Genomic DNA, 22224 nt, shown 5'->3' with positions numbered 1-22224 from the left:
GACGACAGGCTTTTAATACCAAAAGACCTGGACCCTGCTCCTGTTCTGGCCCGATCCCAGGATTCGTACTGAGGGAGGGACTTGGCTTAACTGCCTTTATTAGGGGATCCCAGGGGGTGGGGTCACCTAGGGAAGGTGGGCCAGCCATACATATGGACCATACACATACACAGTAACCAAGTAACAGTATGCAGTGGTGTGTCACCACGATACCAGATCTTTAATTCGATAAAACCTTTGGCTGAGACCACAGGACTACTGATGCCTGGATCCAGGATGCCAATGGACCTGTGGAGAAAGAATCTGCTCTCCTCTTTCAGCGTGACTCGCTCCCACTGCTGGCAGCCTGTCGGTGCACTTACTGAGTCCTTCAATCAGGCAGACCGCAATGCCTCCCCCCACCATTGTGAAAATGAAAATGTCCCTCAACAACTATGCATCATTGAAAGTATACTTGCTGGATGAATCACAGCGTGGTACAGGGATGGGTAAGGGAAAGCTTAGGCAAAGCAGGTTGATTTATAAGACTAGGTGTTACAATCCCTGACAGATCAGAGGAAATTGCAAAAGGTGATGAATACAGGTCAGAGTATTCCACAAACTTTCCGCCCTCTGTCTACATCTACTGTTGCCAAGCAAAGGCAGCCAATATGCTGAATTACACACCAGATACATTCTCTTTGCCTCCTCCCATCAGGGGAGAAGGCTCTAAAATATTGAAGGGCACTTCAACAGGCTTTAATCCCCAGTTCTCATCGAGGGCTCAGTAGTGGACAGGGTCAAGAACTTCAAATTTCTGGGCGTCACCATCTCCAAGGATCTGTCCTGGAGCCACCATGATGATGCAATCATATAGAAAGCTCGGCAGCGGCTAGACTTTGTGAGGTGTCTGAGGAGATTGGGGATATCACCAAAGACTCTTGAAAACCTCTGGCTGGTGGCATCACTGTCTGTTATGAACGCTCACGACAATTAAAAAAACCTCATATGTCTTGTTAACTCGACCTGCGACATTATAGGCACCAGACTTCACCCAATCGAGAACATCGACGAGAAAGCAGCCTCTATCCTCAAGGACCCCCTACTAGCTAGGCCATGTCCTCTTCACTCTGCTACCCTCGGTAAAAAGGTACTTGAACCTGAAGACGAGCACTCAGCGGCACAAGGATGGCTTCTTCCCCACTGCCATCAGATTCTTGAATAATCAATGAACCAAAGACACTGCCTCACTTTGACTTTTCATGCAATAATTTTTATTTGTTTTGTAAGGTGGCTTATATATAAATGTTTGCACTGTGTGATGCTACCACAAGACAACAAATTTGTGACTTGTTTGTAACAATAACTATTGATTCTGATGTATCAATAAACTTAAAATTATTGGAAATATTCAGAAGGTCAGGCATCACCCGTGGAAAGGGAAACAGACCTTACTGTTAGCTCTCCTCCTTTTTTATCTCCCCCCCACAGATGCTGCCTGAGTGCTACCAGCATTTTCTCTTTTTGATTCAGATTTCTGGAATCTGCGGGATTCGGTTAACATTTAATTGGGCAGCGCTGCCTCATGTCATGTGTGGACTGCCCTCAGATATCACAGTCTCCAGCCCAGTCAAAGCAAAATACTGGTGGACTTTAGCCTGTGTTAAACGCGCTCATATCAGTTTGTTTCACCCATGTTACTTGGCAGCGTTGATAATCATCACAGTTAGACTTCTTGGCCTCTGTCGGTCATGATCGACCATGGGTAGTACACCTCTGTTAGTCACTGGTTCATTTAACATCTTCAGCTGTGGCTATGGAGGCCGATCCTGGAAGGGCAGGCTCTGCCACAGTTGTTGCAAATATAGGGCATCGCTGAACTGTTGCCTGCTGTCCCCCTTTGCTTAGCTCTCTGCCCCTCAAACTGAGTTTCGCCTTGCTCTAGGTGTTGATGAAGTGTACCTTACCATTTGTTGCGGCCATCTGCTGGCTCCTCCCAGAATTCTGTGATGATATATAAGGCTTTCATGGAGCACTGGCAAAGCTCCTTGAAGGGGATCTATCAACTGATGCGCCATCAATCACTCAGGAGACTATTGTCCAAAATCCAATAGGCTTCAATGCACTTGGGACCATAGCACATTCCTATTATTCAGCTGCCCTGCACTGTGGAACAGCCACCTTTATACAGAGAAGCCTGAAGGGAGGGGCACAGGTACAGATATGCTTGACCAGATAATTATCCATTACAGTGGTTAACCACACCAACATTCCTATTGCTAGTTCTCCGTAGAGGATGTCCTTTGGCAATCTATCATCCTTCATGCAATGGACGTGGGCCAACCAGTGCAGTCTGTGTTGTCTTAAAAGCGTGAACATTGTGGGAAGTCCAGCGCAGGAGCGGACCTCAGAATCTGGGACTTGTCTCTCCAGGTGATGCCGAGGATGCAGCGAAGGCTGTACAGGTGAAAGCTGCTGATAAGACCCATGACATAGAGGGGATCATGATGATGGTTTTTGAACGGTATCAGGTAAATCCTGCCAGGCACGTGGCAGCACAGATAACTACTGATCCATTTTATTGTTGCTCCACCACTGAGATCTATGATGTTGTGATGTGCCTAATTAGTTGAAGACTGATTTGGTGTTACTGCTATTAATTGTCTCTCTGAGGGAACCTTCTTGCACATAGCCCGACTGACTTTCACCAGATGCAGAACACCTGACGTGGGACTTGGCCCTACTGTCACTGTCCTGGGAATATTGAAGGAACCAGACTTAAACCTGTTACACCCACAGAGAAATGGACTGAGTTTTCAATCAAGTCATTAGGCAGCAAGAGGATGTAGGGGAGCAAATGAGGGCAGAGTTGTATTGGCTGTTTGACAGCACAGAGATTCTGAAACTTATCTTTGTTAATAAAGGAGATTCTTTATTATTGTAATGTGATCCCAGATAAGTTGTACCAACCTATATATTCCTACCAAGAGATAAAAAACCCTTCCGGCCCAAGAACCCGTGTCCCCCAAATACACCAATTAATCTACAATCCCTATTCGTTTTCTTTGAAGCAAAATCACAAAACAGGTCAAACAGTGTCGTTTTTGAAGGGTGGGAGGAAACTGGAGCCTCCGGGGGAAACCTACGCAGACACGGGGAGAGCAATGGATTCGAATCTGGGTCACAGGCGCTGTAATAGCGTTGTGCTAACTATGCCACCCATCCTGCGTGCATGGGAAATGGTGGTAGGGCTGCAGGTAAGTAAGAAGTGGAGAAATAGAATTGCTTTGTTGGATGTTCGCATGAAACAGAAAGCGGAATGGCCTCTGAACCATAATAATTAATGGATGGAGATGGTTCAAAGGTGATTTATTTAGTGGAGAAAGTATAGAAAGTTATGATTGAATGAAGGGGTAAGATATTTGGGGTAAAATTCAGCATATTGTTTACAGAGCTAAGTCATTGGGGAGCCTCTAAGCCCAGCTCCTCAGTGTAATGTAGGTGAAATTATGGTCAGATCCCAGGCAATGTAGTTCCTTCTTTACAGTTACCTGATTTGAGTTTAATCTCTGGGATCTATCTGGAGGAGGACTTTATAGTCCTCATTATTCAACTGGGGATGGGTGAGGGAGATCAGAGCTCGGAACGGTACACGTGGAGTTGAACACTCCCGTAGAGATCAGGCAGGAAAGTCACAGACCTCGGGAAGACTGTTGGAGGGTTAGAGATGATGGGAAATGGGAATTACAGCTAATGTTCAAGCTGAAGTTTATCGTCACCTGTACAAAGGTTCAGTAAGAAGGTTTGTTGTGAGTATTGATATCCCATATAGAGTACTGCAAGTAAGACACAGTACAAAACTGCAGGGTTACAGAGAGATGAGTCGGTATAAACCAAAGGCAAAATAATGTGACAATTGCGCGGTGCATTCAAGAGTCTGAAAAATGACGGGAAAGAAGCTGCCTTTGATTTTAATGTTACAAAATCCCACATTTGTGAATCTTCTTCCTGATGGGAGGAGGCCAAAGAGAGCGTGGTCAGGTTGGGGCGAGTCTTACAATATTTCGGCAGTAGGAAATGTAGCAGAAGTCAAGAGGGTTTATGTGATGGTCTGAACTGCGTTCACAACCCTCTGCAGTTTCTTGCGTTCTTGGGCGGCACAGTTCCAGTAGCATGTGTGAGGTTGAGACTGGGTTATGGAGTCAGGAGTGAGGTTAGAGATCTCAGTTCTTGGAGCCTTTTACCTTTTTTATCAAGTGGATTTGCTTGGATGCACAGGAATTCAGCATTTAGCAGTGGGTGGGAGTCGAAGCATGAAAACCAATTACTTATTTTCACATGCAAACAATCTAATAAATTGATCAGACTAGATTAAAGGAGGTTACCCTTCAGCAAGAACCCTACATTTTTTTTTTGCACACATCAGGCACCAGGTTCTGGTGCCCTTCTTTGTTCATTGTGTCTTCAGATGGTCAGGAACTGCAGATTAGCCAGATGAAGATTTATATCCTACAATGAGCCAGAGGGCCCATTACAATAATTTGTCAGCTTCATGGTCATTGCCATTGCTGGCAATCTGTGCCAACAGGAACTTTGCAGAGTGCTGCAGATGGTGGAAACCAGAAATAAAGAGAGAAATTGTGTATATATTCAGTATTTTGGCCAGCACCTGCGGAGAGGTGTTTTTGTTGACGACTTGTCGTCACAATTGATCTGCGAGAAAGGAAGAGGAGAAGGAATGTGCTTCCCTCTATTCTTCAGTGCATGTAAAGGATAATTGAAGGAGTCAGAATGAATTGGGAGGATATGTTGATGGGGATGGGCAAGGAAAAGCTTAGGCAAAGCAGGTTGATTTATAGGGCTCAGTGTTACAATCCCTGACATTTCAGTATTGGTGAGATTGATCCTTTCTCATTGTGCTAGTACGGTCGGTTGCCTCAATGACAATAATGAAGGATGAACACTTGGGAATATTAACCCATATCGGACACATCTTCAGTTGTATTCCCTGATATCATGGGTACCATTTAAATAGAAGACACCCTCAAAACACATGTGGATGAGAAAGATTAAGCAGCTGATTCCCGTGCACCACATTTGATTTTAAACTACTGAACCTACGACGCTTCTCTGAGAGGATGAGAGCCCAAAATGCAGAGAACCATCAGCAAAATCCTCCTCTTGGACCAGTTTATCACCGGCATCCATGACCAAGCACTGCCATGTGAAGGTCGGAGATAAGCTGGTGCCCAAATGCTCAGCAATTTGACTTCCCATTCTGCCACTGGTCTTGCTGCAAAGTCCATAAATAAATCTCCTGAGTTGAGGGGACAGATGCAAAGTATCAGTTCATGAAGCAATGAGGCTGTCAAACTGGATTCAAAAAGTATGTCAATTAACACTTTTTAAAAAGATTTGTGTGTTTTCCTTTAACTCAAATAAACAATCTGGTATCTTAAAAAAAAATTGTAATTTTTAAAATTGTATATATCTATTTAAATTGATTTCAATCATCTTCAGCCATCAGAGACATTTAAAAAGAACTCAAGAGGCCATCAGGGCAATCTAGTAATTGGGCTCAGGACCCATGGCCTGAGGTTTAATCACTGTTCATGGTAAGCTTCAGTTTGTGGGTCTGCAATGACAGATTTCAGGTTCAACCAGAACCATGAAGTTACCAACAGTAACAGGAATATTGCAGGATGACAAGGTCACATAGAGATGAGTTCATTGTTATGACCCATCATGAATCTCTTTATATGTTTTAGACCTGTGAAGCACCTTCTCACTTAACATTAGCCAATTAAACAGCGACATGAGAGGAATAGATTGGGTGATTGGGTGAACATAGAGAGTCTTTTACTCAGAGCAGGAGAATCAGAGGAAATCTGTTTAAGGTGAGGGGAGAGATTGAACAGTGAGCTGAGGGGGTAACATTATTTTTAAACAGAGAGGATGATGGATGTATGGAATGGGTGGTCGGACGAGGTATAAAGTTTTTTTAGACATTTAAGGATAGATTTAGAGGGATATAGGCCAAACACATGCAGGTGGGACTAGTGTGGGTGGGATATTTTGTTGGGTAAGTTGAGCCTAAAGGCTGTTTCCACAATCTGTGAAACTTGCCTGAAACCAACAAGGTAATTTCTTCTGAAAGTCCATGTGCCGCAATAATTCGTAAACTCGTCGGCAAAGATCATGTCACACTGCGCTCACCTTCCAAGGAGGATGAAGCCAAATTTTTAGCTCCGTGTCATCAATGGAAGATTTTTTTTAAAATCTGGACAAACCTACATAGCCCCAGCATTTCAAAGTTTGAAAGTTCATCAGTGTGATAAATGAATCCATGAAACAAATTTCTCAGAATTGGGTGAGTAACAAAAGATCCCACAGCTGTACCCCATGCTCTTAGATGGAAGAAACAGACTGCAAGAGCTCAGTAATTTGTTCCAGTTGACGAGTCAAACTACATGTGAATTCTCCTCGACTGACAGTGTTGTGACATATAAACTTGAATTTTGGCCCTTCACGTTGATTGGAATTGGATTGGATTTTTCCCTCCTATGGAGATATGTCTTGACCCCAGCAAAACCCAGCCTTGGTACCACTCATTCATCCACAGCAGGAAGCTTTGCATGGGGACCTCTGTCTTGTAAACATATACCAGTTGGAGTCAACAAAGATTAAGTAGGTCCCAGACTCTAAGCATTGCAGCCAAGAGCAATTCTCCTTTCCCCGGAGAGTCGCACATTTTGACATCCATCAGTAGCAAAGGCAATCACCATTTTCCCCACCTCCACCCAGGGGACATAGGCTAATTGCAGCTCTTGCACTTAGACCAGCTGAGAACCAAGGGAGGATGTGCATGGATCAGCCACTATTTAGGTTTAAGAGGAAGCTTGCTGTAAACACAATGGGGAATGAAAGAGAAGGAAATGTTGATGAGCTGGGAAAAGGATCAAGACACCTGAACCAAACAGGTGGTTTGAGACTTTTTCCTGTGCTGAATAATAGAGAACAGGCCTTTCAGCCCAATGTGTCCATCCGACTAAATGAAGGAGCCTGTTTTTTCCTTACTTTAAAATGTTGTTAATAAAATAATTCTAGTTAATGTCCAAATGTGTATCAGTCATGTAGTCAAACGTATATCAGTCATGTAATCAAATCCTGGCATTTCCTCAGAGTACGACAATGTAACATACCAACATTATTCATTTACTGGACTGAGATTGGGACAGATGTGCTGAGAATTCTTGTAATTAGGACATTTTAAAACATAGAGTAAAACCCCTGGTATCCGGCATCTGAGGGGATTGGTAGATGCTGCATAAGTGAGTTTTCCAGTTTCCTGAGATTGGCGAACACATGGTGAGGGACAGCAATTTCAGACTTCTGCATTTTTTTACCTATTTATTTTCCTCAAATTTTTGCTGGTTGCTTGAATTCTGGATAATAGGGGTATCACTGTATTTTCCAATATTAATATTTTTATCAACGTAAACTTTTCTGGGCCTGTGGGCATTGTGATAAATCATTAGGTTTTATTCTGCTTGCTCTATTACCACTTAATCAGAGTTAAGACCTCTACATTGATTCTTATTGCTCGGAACCCTGTGCAATGAACATTCACGTTAGTATTCACCAGCCCTCTCTTTTTCCTGGTTCTATCCACCTACTAATCACAGGTGTCACCTTACCCCATCTGCTTCCATCTGCCCTTCACCTTTCCCCATTGTCACCCTCCTTCCACCATCACCGTCAGCTCCACCTACCTGGCTCCTTTGGCCCTTCTGTTTTCCCTCGTCTTCTTCTAACTATGACCCAGCTGCCTATCTTCCCCTCTCGGCTCCATCTGTACAACATTCTTCACTCCTCCTCGGTTCATATGAACCCTTACTGCCCCCACCTCCCCCACTCCTTCCTTTCTTCTCCTCAATGCAGCATCACAACCCGGAACATTGACAGTTCTCTCCCTGAAGATGCTGCTCGACTTACTGAGTCCTTCCGGCAGTTTGTTTTATTTCTCCGGATTCCACTGTACACAGTCTCCTGAGTCCTTATGTTGTTAATTCTAATGAACTTGTGTCCCATTGAATTAATGTGCTTGAATTTTTAATTTTTTTAAATTTAGAGATGCAGCACGATAGCAGGCCTTTCTTCCCTGTTACACCCCTGTGACCAATTAACCTACAAACTTTGTACATCTTTAGAACACTGAGGCAAATCAGAGCACTGAAGGAAACACGCAGACGCAGGAAGAACGTATAATCTTCTTATAGGCAGCACCAGATTCGAATCCAGGACATTGGCATTGTACTAATCGCTACACCAGGGGTTTTCAAACTTTTACTTTCCATTCACATGCCACCATAAGTAATCCCTATGCCATAGGTTCTCTGTGATTAAGGTGGTTTGTGAGCAAGAAAAAGCTTGAAAACCACCGGTTTAAATCGTACCTCATTGGCTCATTATATGCACGGTTTCCTAACTCCAAAGGAAAGGGGCCAATGACAACTTTTCTCAAGCAAAATATTTCAGTAACAATTGGGTCTAGGTCAGTGGTTCTCAACATTTTTTTTCAAACTCACATACCACCTTAAGTAATCCCTTACTAATCACAGAGCACCTACGGCACAGGGATTACTTAAGGTAGAATGTGAGTGGAAAGAAAAAATATGAAAACCACCGTGCTACGCTAACCGTGGATGAAGGCAGGTCCAAATTGTAATCTTCTCTCTTTGCATCACGTCCACATACACTGTGGCTGCTGGACTCACTTTTATGTTGCGCTTGAGCAGAGGACAGAGCAGAAGGAAACTCACACGGGCCTGAGAATTTCACAAGCTTGGAGGCCTTCAAACAACCTAAAGAAAGTGGATTTCCCTCATCACATAATTTACATTTGCATTGAGCTGCTGAACAGATCACGGTGCTTTTCAGTTTCCCGCCCTGTGGTGGAACAGTGTAATTGTTAGCCAGTGGCCCAAATAGGGGACTGCAATAAATAAGAAAGCTGAGTGGAGATAGAAAGAAGTTGAATGGTCTCAGGGATTGCAGACCAAGTAGTAGCACAGGGAACACCACTGCTGGGGAAAACACTCTTAAAATACTTCATCTTGCAAACAATTCCTCAAGCAATATTTCAATAAAAATAGCTTTCATCATTATTACAGATATCCTTACAAAACCAAAGTCATTTTCTTTGTTTGAATTAGCATATATTCTTACTTTCATGAAGTTCTTTTCACTTGGCAGTAAATTAACATATTTCAAAGTCTCCATTTGAGAGAAATGGCATTACAATGTCCATTATATTTTCTAGAGCTTAAAATCTAATTGCTTTTCTCTTTATAGCCTTTCCAATGTAGTAAATTAATTTTATTTGCTACTTTTTAAATTCTTGTATATTGCAGTCAGGTGTCAACGTAAAATAAACAGGTAATGGAGAGCAGATGTAATGGTTATTGTGGAATTATTGATTAGCCAGCAATAGACCAGTGACTCCATCTTGTCTGCAACCAGACTATTGGACAAAATCTCTTCCCAAAGTTAGGGTAAGTGCCTGAAAGCCACCTGTTTTTTATTTTAAAATTGATCAGAATAGAATTTTTGTGGTGTCTAAGTAGAATTTTAATTTTGTTTTTTCCTGTTGTTATTGTTTTGAATAATTGACAGATGTCAATTCATAGAATTGTCACTTTAAGAATTTAAACATTGAATACTGGAGCAGGGATGTCCTGTCACAACAGTACAAGACCTTGGTGAAACCACACTTCGATTAATTTGCACATTTCTAGTCACCCAGCTACAGGAATAATATAATTAAAATGGAAAGAGTGCAAATAAGATTCACAGGAATGTTATTGGGACTGATAGATTTTGAATTAAGCAGAGATTAATTCAAAATTAATCAGAATTTTGATATGGAGAGATAAATATGAGAGGACATACCTTTAAGGTGAAAGATTTAGGTGGAACTTCTTCACTGAGAATGATGCGAGCATGGAATGCGCTGCCATCTTATGTGGTAAATACGAGCTCACTCAAGTTTTTAGAATAAATTGGATAGATACATGGATTGGAGTGGCCTGGAGGGTTATGGAATGGGTGCAGGTCAGTGGGACTAGAGGAATGATGTTTCAGCAAAGATGAGAAGGGCCTAATAGTCTGTTTTCTGTGCTGTAATGTCAGCCTGCAGCTGACGTGGACTTTTACCCCCTCCATAAATCTTCGTCCGCGAAGCCAAGCCAAAGAAGAAGAATGTTCTATGGTTCTATAATGCATTGGACTTTTCTTCCTGGAGCTGAAGAGACTGAGGGGACCTTATGGAAATGTGTAAAATTATGAGGGAAATACATAATAAATAGCCAATTTCTTTCCCCAGAGTTGGGGCATCTCAAATTAAAGGACGTGGTGAGAGGGGAAAGAGTTAAAAAGAACCTGAGGGCACCTTTTCCACACAGAGAGTGGTGGGTGTGTGGAACAAGTGGTCAGAAGAAGTGGAGGAAGCAGAAACACTTGCAATGTTCAAAAGACATTTAGAAAGATAAATTGATAGGAAATGCTTAGAGACGTAGGGGCTGAATGCACACAATGGGATGAGATTGGTCAGCTTGGGCTAGTTGGGCCAAAGGGCCCGTTTCTGTGCTTGAGGACTCTATGAGTCTAATGCTCTGTTAAGGGGCACTGCAACTGCAACGTAATGGTATCATAGAGTGTCCAGGAACCTTGTCCACATCTTCACGATGCTCCTTGTGTTGATTCCTGTGCCTGTACATCGATGGTTGTTGTGAGTGAGGAAACAAGTTTGGTAAGTCTCAAAGGCAAAGACTCGGAACACAGTTTTGATGTAGGGAAGGATTTTATTTACAGAAGGCAAGTGTGGGAAAATGGCAACTGATGCAGAACACACACACACACACACACACACACACACACACACACACACACACACACACACACACACACACACACACACACACACACACACACACACACACACACACGATGAACTGGTACATACAATGATCAGAGAAAAATCAGTACAATGCTCCACCACTCCTCGACAGTGCAGGCATGGCTCTATGCTATAAGGGACACTAATTAAATGCTCCCAACCAACCCTTTTAACAGTGCACTTCTTCCCAACAGTTTCTCCAGCACCCTTCCACATCTGTAGGCCTGGAGTGAAGCAGGGTGGTCCCAAGCTAACAAAGAGCACATGGCACCTTTATAGTGCTGGAGGGACAAGCCTACATCATTTACTGGGGGGCCAATAGCTCAGTGGCAGAAGGGTTAATCTAAGGCCAAGGACAGGCAGGCTGGAGAGTCCAGTCCAGGTAATTTACATGTAGCCAACAGCAAGGTGCGCACTAATGGGTGGGGCGGAATCAAACCTTGATGGGCAGCTGGTGTATCCTCTGACTAGACAGGGGGAAGTGCTGCCACATGACAGCTGCAACCCTTCCCAATACAATGGTGTGGAAGCCCACACATTCAGTGAACAAAGCCCTTCCCGGCATCACTCCAGAAAGCTGGTGGGTTCCACACTTAAGGTGATGGTCCCAAGGAAACATTGTTGTCAGTGAACAAATGACAGAATGAAGTTGGAAAACTGCTTCCCCTTAGGAGTTTGCTCACAATACACTCAGGTTGAAGTTAAACATTGGCAATGCCGGGAAAATACGGTCCTTTCAGTTCATTGAACCACACATCCTTCCCCAAATGCTGAAACATTTGAGATACCACCTGGAGGAAAAACTTCGAGTCAGCAGTTCCACTGTCGAGGACAGGTACTGGACCATGACCGAAGGGTCTAAGTTCTGTGATGAAACTTTGGATTTTTCTCTTGAATAGACAAGGTTAAGAGGAAATTTAATGGTATTCAAAATTCAGCAGAGATGTGCTAAAGCCGGCAGAGAGAAACTTTATCGGTATGCTTTGTAATATCCTTCAGGAACTATACCTTAAACACTCCGATCATTTTCTTTCATTCATAAGATGTGGGTATCATAAGTAAATGTGGGAGATGATCCCCTTGAGAAAATAACCTTCTTGATGAGCTGGCATTGAGGACCGAATCTGTCTGTGAATCCTGCATTGCCAGGATTGACAATGCATGCAGGGACATTCCCAAATGCTGTTCAGAACCTCTGGTGTTACTATGAGATTGAACATGACAGTCTCTGATATAACTGTATTTTAATATCTATGCTGTGCCTTGAATTTGAATTTAGCTTATTCATGCGATCATAAAATGGAGTAAACTAATCGCTGACCTGTTGTCAGGAAATGTTGCAAATAAAGGGGGGGGAGGGGGAGGAGAGAGAGAGAGTGAGAAAGAGAGAGAGAAAGAGAGAGAGAGGAACAGAGTTTGCCTTTTAGGTCTTCAAAGGAGAATTGTTCATCGTTACGCAGATATGGCCTGACATTTCAGCATCTCTGACTTTACTTCAGAATTCAGCAATTACAGTATTTTTTTCTGCTGAGCAGCAGGCCAGCTGCAGTCACCAAGAAAAACGAGTCTGTGCTGATGGTGAAGCTGCTGTAGTTAAATAAAGTTGTCTCTTAAAGAGACAGGTATCCTTTGGTGAATTGCAGTCCTGCTTTCCCGATGCCTTATCTGCGCCCATTCATAGCTTGCACAGGATGCTATCAGTTTACAAATGTTGAACCATTAAATTATTATTTATCTACCAAATATGAATTCTCTTTGGAAGTGCTGGTGATTTGAATGCAATAAAACCCTGTGCTGATGTACTTTAAATTGGATCATTTGAATTTCTCTATAACCTTAACATTTAAACCCAGGAGTTTTCTGATGTGCAGCTGAGATTGAAATGAGCTTTTATTTGGTTTCATGTTGTGGCGGCATGTTTGTACTTAAACACCCTATTTCTTTCTGAAGCCGAGGATACTGAAATTGCTGACCGAACTAAAAAATATATGCATCTGAGCGGACTTCCAAGATGTTCGGGTTTGCTCCCACCCTCCAGTGCATTTGGGCTGAAAGGGACTGTTACTTGGCTGTGTCTCTAAGATTAGAATTAATATTAAATTCAAATGATAATACCTTTATTCTCATGTATCAATATACAAAACCAAAATTCAACAACTTTTGCCTGCTTTAAAGGTATGCAAAAAAGACACCACTTGCATTGCCTGACATCCCCGACAATAAGAGAGAGTGAATAAGAAGAGAGTCCCTTCAGACATCAAGTGTCATAACATAACATAACATAACATAACAATTACAGCACGGAAACAGGCCATTAGGCCCTTCTAGTCCGCACCGAACCAAACACCCCTTTCTAATCCCACCTCCCTGCACAATGCCCATAACCCTCCATCTTCCTCTCATCCATATACCTGTCCAACCTTTTCTTAAATAATACAATTGACTCCGCCGCCACTATTTCTCCCGGAAGATCATTCCACACAGCTACCACTCTCTGAGTAAAGAAGTTCCCCCTCATGTTACCTCTAAACCTCTGCCCCTTAATTCTTAACTCATGTCCTCTTGTTTTAATCTTTCCTCCTCTTAACGGAAATAGTCTATCCACATCCACTCTGTCTATCCCTTTCATAATCTTAAATACTTCTATCAAATCCCCTCTCAACCTTCTACGCTCCAAAGAATAAAGACCCAATCTGTCCAATCTCTCCCCATACTCCAGATGCTTAAACCCAGGCAACATTCTGGTAAACCTTCTCTGCACTCTCTCCACTCTGTTTATATCCTTCCTATAATTAGGCGACCAGAACTGCACACAGAACTCCAAATTAGGCCGCACCAACGTCTTATACAATCTCAACATCACCTCCCAACTCCTATATTCCATGCAATGATTGATAAAGGCCAGCATACTAAAAGCCTTCTTCACCACCCTATTCACATGAGTTTCTACCTTCAGGGAACGATGTACCGTCACTCCTAAATCTTTCTGCTCTTCTGTATTCCTCAATGCTCTCCCATTTACCACATATGTCCTATTCTGATTCTTCTTACCAAAATGAAGCACCTCACACTTATCAGCATTAAATTCCATCTGCCATTTTTCAGCCCACTTTTCTAAGCAGCCCAAATCCCTCTGCAATCCTAGAAAACCTTCTTCATTATCCACTATTCCACCTATCTTAGTATCGTCTGCATATTTACTAATCCAATTCACCACCCCATCATCTAGATCATTAATGTATATAATGAACAACAATGGGCCCAATACAGATCCTTGAGGCACACCACTGGTCACCGGCCTCCAACCTGACAGACAATTATCCACTACCACTCTCTGGCCTCTCCCTTTCAGCCAATGTTCAATCCATTTGACTATCTCAAAATTTATACCTAAAGACTGCACCTTCCTAACTAACCTTCCATGTGGTACCTTATCGAAGGCCTTACTGAAGTCCATATAGACAACATCCACTGCGCTACCCTCATCCACATTCCTAGTCACCTCTTCAAAAAATTCAATCAGATTGGTCAAACATGACCTTCCTCCCACAAATCCATGTTGAGTGCTCCTGATCAGACCCTGTCTATCCAGATGTTTATAAGTACTATCTCTAAGAATTTTCTCCATTAATTTACCTACCACAGACGTCAAACTTACAGGCCGATAGTTGCCAGGCTTCCTCCTTGAACCCTTTTTAAATAACGGAACCACATGCGCAATGCGCCAATCCTCCGGCACTATCCCCATATCTAATGATTCACCTCCAGTGCTCCTGCTGGGGATGGGCAGGCAACTCCATCCCATATACTGAACGCTTCCCAGTGAATCAGTAAGACAAAGAATAAGTGAAAGAAACGGTAACAATTCGTCCTTCCTAATTCAAGAGGAGGCCAAATGCTGAATCCTGGATCACAGTTGATCACTGTATTCAGTGTGATCTCTGTGACGAGCATGAAGGGATGAACTGGTTCATTCCTGTTCCTCTGATCCTCTCCGTGACAGCACCTGGGTCTAGAGAACATTAAAGTGAATAAAACAACCCCACCATTTTCAAAGATGGGGCCTTAAATGACTTATTCCCAAGGTGCATTCATTAATAGTTTGCCTTAATTAGCCACAGTAAACTACACCTATTGTGTAGGCTAAGTAAGGTCAGGGGGGGAGTTGATGGGCAAGTTAGCAGAATAAGTTATAGGGTAAATAGAGGAATGAGCTGGCATGAGCTCAGTGGGCTAACACAGCCTCCCTCTGTGTGTGTGATTATCATGTGCTGTGCATTGTGAGTGCACGTCCAGTAGTGGCATCGTGGATCGGAGAGACGCTATTTCTTCTGGTTGTATATGTACCGTCAAATGTTAATAAAGTTGAACTTCCTATTATTCACTTGTGTGGTGAGGGTCGCTGTGTTTATTAAAGGGTTATTTTGCCTTTATTCTAAGTATGTATACATGATGTAAAGTTTGCAAATCTGCAATATGACTCTTTAATAACACAGGCACCTTCACCACACAAGCAACTATTAGTACCATTTAAGTTCATTTATTAAAATTTGACAGTACATACACAACTAGACGAAACAGTGTTTCTCCAATCCACGATGCACATAATAGACATAGAATGTGCAGCATAGATAAAGGTGGCAACACTGCGGGAGCCACTGTAGCTGCAGAGCTGCGGACCACAGGGAGTGGAGATGCAGCACTCCTGTGGGGTCCAGCCGCCCAGCCAACTGCCGTCGGCTCCGCATCGGCTTTGAATGGCCCATTGAGGGCCCAATGGCCCATTTGAATGGCCTATTGAGGTGGTTTTACTTGAAATTCTATGACTGCAGGTCGGTGCCCAAGATGGCAGCGCCTATCACTCAGCAGCAGCCATGAGGCGCTGCAGACTCCGGGGAAGTGGATGGCTGGAGCAGGGCACCAAAAGTCGGGAAGATTACGCACCGACTGAGAGGGAGAAGTGGAGGAGATGACCCACAGGGGACAGTGACCACAGGGGTGGACCAGTGAGAGGGCTCTGTGGCTGAGGGACCAGTTCGTGTGGCGGGCTGCTGGCGACTCGAGGTGAGACACCCGTGGAAGTTGCTGGAGACGGCTGTCCAGAGACTCGCGCTGGGCTGCGGACAGCTGGAGACTGGCTCGAACTGGCTGGGGTGGGGGGGGGAACAAGTATGGGAACTGGGATGCGAGGAGGTGCTGAGGACGCTGGAGGGTCGCTGACCGTGTTAGAGGTTTGGATCTGGAACTCGGTTCGCCAATGGTTTGGACTGGACTCTAGGGGGCTGCAGAAGTGCTGGAGGTAAATCTACGGACACTCTGTGACTCTGGGGGGAGCTCTCTTTTGCTTTTCTCTCTGACTGTAAGATTGTGAAAGACGGTTAGTCAATTCCTGCTGATGGCGAATCTTCAGCCTTGCAGCAGGCAAAATCATGTAATATGAGACTGTTTTATCAGTATGAAAATAAATTGAATCTTGAAATATAATAATCACACACACTTATATATAATTAAAATGAATACACATAAATATTTTGGTACGAATTACTAGGTTACAAGATAGTGTTCAGCAATCTCACAGCCTTCTGCAGGTCGATGTCCCAGCCTGGCAGTCCTGATTTTGATGTTCCTGGACTTGATGATGGTAGTGGGTCAAAGATATGGTGTGCTGGAATGGAAGGGTACTCAATAATTCTTTGTAAGCGACACTCCTGGTGAATGTCACAAATAGAGGAATGGGAGATCTGAGTGATCTTCCTTGCAGTTTGGATGATGCACTGTATTATCAAATGGATTTAACCATGCTCTTTCCCCAAGGCCCCAAACAATTTTGCTTGTTGAGTGTTTATACAATTCTCTTTGAACAGTTATCAAATTTATTTTCACTGTCCCTTGGGCTAATGAAGCCCAGGCTGTGACAACATGTTGCATCAGGGCTCTTCCCCCCCCTCCCCCCCAATCTCCCCCTCTGCTCCCTTCATCATTAATGAACCATCCCAATGATAGGAAGAGTTTCTTCCTATTTACTCTGTAATCTTGAAATGAAATCTCATGTTAACCTTCTCTGCTGTAGGATCAGCATTTCTAACTCTCCCGTTCTTTCAACAAATGATTGAGTGAACACTTTTTAATTTCCAAGCTCCAGGGCTTAAATAGACTAGTCTCAGCAGCTAGATTTATCACTAATTATCCCACACATAACTATGACCTTGAGCAAAATCCTTATCTTTTTCCTTACACCCACCAGATATGGCAACACCATTTACTTGGAATGAATTCCATTTCCTAGTCAGCATTAACCTATTACTGTGATAAAAAAAAACTTTCAACAGGAATTACCCAGCACTTCAGCAAAGGGGTAGAAGAATTTACGAATCGCCCTGGACCCAATGTCATCGGGAGAGAAAGTTTCAGGTTTCTATGTGATGAAAGCAGGTTTCTTGATTGTTTGCAAATGGCCCAGCTGCAATTTTCAGACAGTATGATTATGTTTCTATGACCTGCATTCTCACACCCAGAGGAAATAGTTTTTTTAATATATATCCATCCCATCAAATTGCTTTGCCGTTTCAAAGATCTCAGCCTTCAAGGGCAGGTGATACAAATGTGCAGAATGTGAATATGAGATACTACAGCTTCAAAACTAGATTCTACTATGTGCAAGTAATGTGTAGCCACACAGAGTCTGAAGTCAGTGCAAAATGAAACACTGGAAAATCAGGGTCTTTTTATGAGAAGAGTTTTGAGATTTTTATGAGCCTTCCGGTTTATGTTCCTGATCTAATTTGTGAATGTACTGATGACTCTAATCAAGCACCTTTCAGCTCTAGGCTTTTAAGCAAACATTTCATTGGCGTGATGGAGGAATGGCTGAGTGATACTCCTTTCGAGGCACCCATCCATTTCCAGACACACTTGCTCCGTCATTGCATTCTTGCTGTGTGTAAGCAAAAGGCTAATAATTAAATCCTCACTCCCACCATCTCTCCCTCTGTAGCTGTGTGATCACTCAAAATAGCTCATCTAGTGATTTTCGTAAAATGCAGCTTTCTGTAAATTGGCCAGTTTCCCTGAAATAATGGGCCTACGATTTAAAGATAGTTAATTGGTTGCAAAATACTTTGGGATGACCTGTGGTCATGAAAGGTATTATTTAATTGGAAGCCTGAAGAAAGCTTGTATTACTTAATGGTGTTTCATGATCTAAACTTGGGCTCACACAGGAATAATATTCAAAGTGGCGCACATCATGCAAAAGCAAAATAGGATTGATGCTGAAATTTTGCAGAAGCTCAGGCAACATTTGCAGGGAGAGAGGTGGAACTACAGTTCAAACTTTCATCAAGCTTGGGAAAAAATAAAATTAAACGCAGGAGCCGCTTTACAAAAAGAAACATTCATGGGCTAAAATCAGGACCAGCAATAAAGCCACAGTGAAACATGAAAGTGATGCAGACCCTGTCAATGTAGGGCAATGGACAAAAGTGCTGGAGGTCGTGCAGAATCCAGAGGAAGTAAACATTTTGGGCCTGAACCTTTCATCAAGGTAAACTGCAAATGTATACAAACTAGGGATTGATATTTAGGCTAGGAGTCGATATCGACTCCATAGGGGTCAAAACACGATGGGACAGGCTTACTTGCTGTGAACATTCTTGCACCACCATCACACGACCCTCTCATTGCTCATGCGCCAACCGGCACTTAAAGCATTGCCGTCACATATCCCCCCCCCCCCCCCACTCATTGCGCATGTACCAGCCGGCACTTAAAGCGTTGTCGTCACATGATACTGTACATGGTGTTTCAGAAAATGTTCTTTCATGAGTAATTGTTAACCAAAGTCATTGAAGATTATGTCCTCTCATTGCAGATGCGCCAGGACACTGCATTCAATAGACCCTTTCTGACCCTCAATTTGTCCTCCATTTGGGAAGGTAGGGCCTACACCTCCCCACAAATGGAAGGCAAATGAACGTCTAGCTCGAGGTGGCACCGGACAGAGGGCTCAAAAGCCGGCTGTCCGGCCTAAAACCCTGATTTAGGCAGAAAAAAATTAGAAAGCAGAAAATCTAAAAACCAGAAATGAATGAAACCATTAATCAGGTGAGTGACATTGCCTATTTGAACCAAAATGTTCCAATAAGTGTTGTACTGGAACTACACAGATATTGTGCTCCATTTGTCAGCTAAACATTTAACTGAATAGCTACTCTGTGGGCTGCACAAAGAATATTTGTGACCGCGGGCTTTCCTGGGTCCATTTCCAAGAGCCGAGATCTGCGGGGACACTGGCAACACTTCAAAGCGAGTTGCGGTATTTACCAGCCCAAGTTCCAAGTCTGTGAGCTTTCACTTCAGCTATTCATCGTCCTCAGGCAATCCAATGCTTGCCACCACAGACCACGTCAACTAATCCTTCAGTTCGGGGCAGTCACTATCCAAGCAGTCACAATGGTACAGTTCACAAATTAAGAGCAGTGTATGGAATCCCCTGTGAAAATTAGTTCACTAATCATTATTGATACTGTACATGCTGTTTCAGAAAATGTTCTTTCATGAGTAGTTGTTAACCAAAGTCAGTGAAGAATATGTAGTTATAATTAGGGTTTGTTGACAGTAAAATAAAGAAATTCATTCATTGAGATAAAAGATATTTAAAAACATTTATTATTGCATAAGTTTATTGCACCTTCATCAGCAAGATTTGCAAAATGTGTGCAATTAGACGTATGATTTATAACAGAATTTCCCTACATAAACTCTACTCTTGGATTCATGCATCATCTATTTTCATCTGATCTTGGAAGCTAAACAGGCTCCGGCCTGGTCAGTACTTGGGTGGGAGACCACTTGGGAATGCCAGGTGCCGTAACTGGGAGGTTAATGCAAAACGATTACAGCTCCAGCGATCGGGACAAGGTATAGAATCCTGCGCCTGTACGCTCTCACCGTGTCTGCATGGATTTACACCAGGGGCTTCGGTTTCCTCCCACCATTTGAGATGTACTGGGGTTGTTGTTTAATGGGGAGTCATTGGGCGGCAAGGGTTTGTGGGCCAAAGTGGCCTATTACCGCGCTGTATGTTTAAAAAAAATTTAAAAAGTAAATGTATGGGAAGAGAAACAGAGTTAAGCAAGTTCTAATAACAGGTCTTCAACATGAAAGTTAACTTTGTTCTTCATCTATAAATACTGCCTGACCTGCTAAGTGTTTCCACCTCTTTCAGTTTTTATTGCACAATGAATTTATTGCCAGATCTTATTTGAAAATCTAGTGACTGGTGGGGTGGGAGAGTAGGGGGTGAGACAGTATGCCCTTGAATTGAATCTGTCAGTTTGCTTGAGCCCACATAAATAGTTGTTCATAAATAAAGCTGTTACATTAAATAAAAGCAACATTTAACCTGCAGAATTTCTCCAGCACTTCTGTGTATTGCCCTACAATCACGCTGTCAAACTTTCCTATTTAAAAACATTGAGAAGATGGATTGCCCTTGAAAATGAAGAAGGCAGAAAAGAGTTGAGGCACCAAACATCACCTTTGTGGGTACAACTCTCAAAAAGGTGCCTTTTGTCTGGCAGGAACAGCCAGACTCCAGGCTTTTTTTGCAAATGACAAATTCTGTGGTCCATTCCAAACTGTGCTTTAGAAGATCAGGATGGATTGCCATTTGGAACCACAATCTGATCCATGGATGAAACAGCCCACGTGAAGTAATATAGTGGAAAAATAACGGCAGTACTGAAATACACTCCGTAATCCTGCTGTCGAACTGCACGACATATCACTGGTTAGATCCTGATAGAATATTGTATCGACTTTGAGCACCACATTTTCAGAAAGCTGAAGACTTGGGGAACAAATGTTGTGAGTGAAATATCAAGCGTGTTTGATAATTCTGAGAAACAAACGATCTTATAGCTCTGAAAGGGTTCAATCAGCTTAACATACATGCTGTCTACTCCTATGGAAGGAAACCCCTCTACCTGGTGATGTTCCTAGATCAGCATCTACCTTTTAGTTTGTGTCCTCCAGGTACGCTACCACCTTCCTCATAATTCTTAGCCCCCTGCTCTACTCATGTTACATCCACGACTGTGTGTCTCGGTACGTCAATAACACCATCTACAAATTTGCCAACGATACTACGGTAGTGAGTTGAACAAAGGGGATGAGTCAGCGTACAGGAGGGAGATTGAAAACTTGGCTGAATGGTGCACCAACAACACTCGCACTCAATGTCACCAAAACTAAGGAGCTGATTGTTAACTTCAGGAAAGGAAAGCCAGAGGTTTACAATCCAGTGATCATTGGGGGATTAGAGGTATAGAGTGTGAGTAAATTTAGGATCTTGGGAGTCACTATCTCAGAGGATCTTTCCTGTTCCCAACACACCAATGGCATCATCAAGAAAGCACGTCAGCACCTCTACTTCCTCAGGAGTTTGCAGAGGTTTGATATGACATCAGAAAACTTGGAGAATTTCTCCAGAGGTGTGGTGGAAAGTGTACGGACCGGCTGCATCATGGTCTGATATGGGAACACAAATACCCCTGAACATGAAGCCCATGAAATGGTAGTGGACACAGCTCAGGATATCACAGGCAAAACCCTCCCCACTATCGAGAACATCAACAGGGAATGTTGCAGTCGGAGAGCAGCAGCGATCATCAGGGACCCACACCACCTAGCACACGCTCTGTTCTCACTGCTGCCATTAGGAAAGAGGTCTAGGTGCCACAAGACTCACAGCACCAGGTTCAAGAACAGCTGCTACCCCTCCACCATCAGACTCCTCACCAACAAACTCAATCAGGGACTCATTTAAGGATTCTTACTTGTGCACTTTACTGATTTTTTTATTCTCTCTGTGTTGCACACAGTCTGTTTGCATTTGTTTTCTGTTTACAGTTCTTTGTTTACATGTATACAATGAATAGAGTTTTTTTGCACTACCGATAAGTGGTAATTCTGCCTCGTCTGCAGGTAAAAGGAATCTCGGGGTTGTATGTGATGTCATGTATGTACTCTGACAATAAATCTGACATCTGAAATTACTTATGATATTGTTAATGAGTGGACTATCATATACATTGTACAACATACATATGCAACAAAATTCTTACATGCGGAAGCCAACAAGTACTTAGTTTAAAAAAAACAATAGTGAATTTAATTAAAATTAAAAAAGAGACAAGTACAAAAATAAAAAAAATAAATAGTTAGTTATTCTAATGCAAAAAAAGTGGCATAGCAAGATTTTGTGTGGTTTCAGTGCAGTGCAGTCC

At 42.9% G+C, this 22224-nt stretch overlaps 2 protein-coding genes across 19 annotated transcripts in view; one reads left to right on the top strand and one right to left on the bottom strand.

Annotated features, from left to right (window-relative positions):
• Positions 1-22224, top strand: part of LOC138744504 (catenin alpha-3-like) — a 1801283-nt gene that overhangs the window by 538775 nt on the left and 1240284 nt on the right. The window lies entirely within an intron of this gene.
• LOC138744505 (leucine-rich repeat transmembrane neuronal protein 3-like) overlaps positions 1-22224 on the bottom strand; it is a 318566-nt gene that overhangs the window by 118699 nt on the left and 177643 nt on the right. The window contains exon 3 of one of the 3 annotated variants that reach the window (XM_069900813.1): positions 16418-16601. The exons of the other annotated variants lie outside the window; for them this stretch is intronic. Within the exon in view, the coding sequence (XP_069756914.1) occupies positions 16509-16601 (93 nt within the window). The 3' untranslated portion in view covers positions 16418-16508. Of the gene's footprint in view, positions 1-16417; positions 16602-22224 lie in introns of those variants that run through there. 3 annotated transcript variants of the gene reach the window in all.

Source organism: Narcine bancroftii, chromosome 10 (assembly GCF_036971445.1).
Source record: "Narcine bancroftii isolate sNarBan1 chromosome 10, sNarBan1.hap1, whole genome shotgun sequence".
NCBI classification, from domain to species: domain Eukaryota; kingdom Metazoa; phylum Chordata; class Chondrichthyes; order Torpediniformes; family Narcinidae; genus Narcine; species Narcine bancroftii.
Note: the sequence above shows the minus strand (reverse complement) of the source record. Positions and strands in the feature narration are given on the sequence as shown.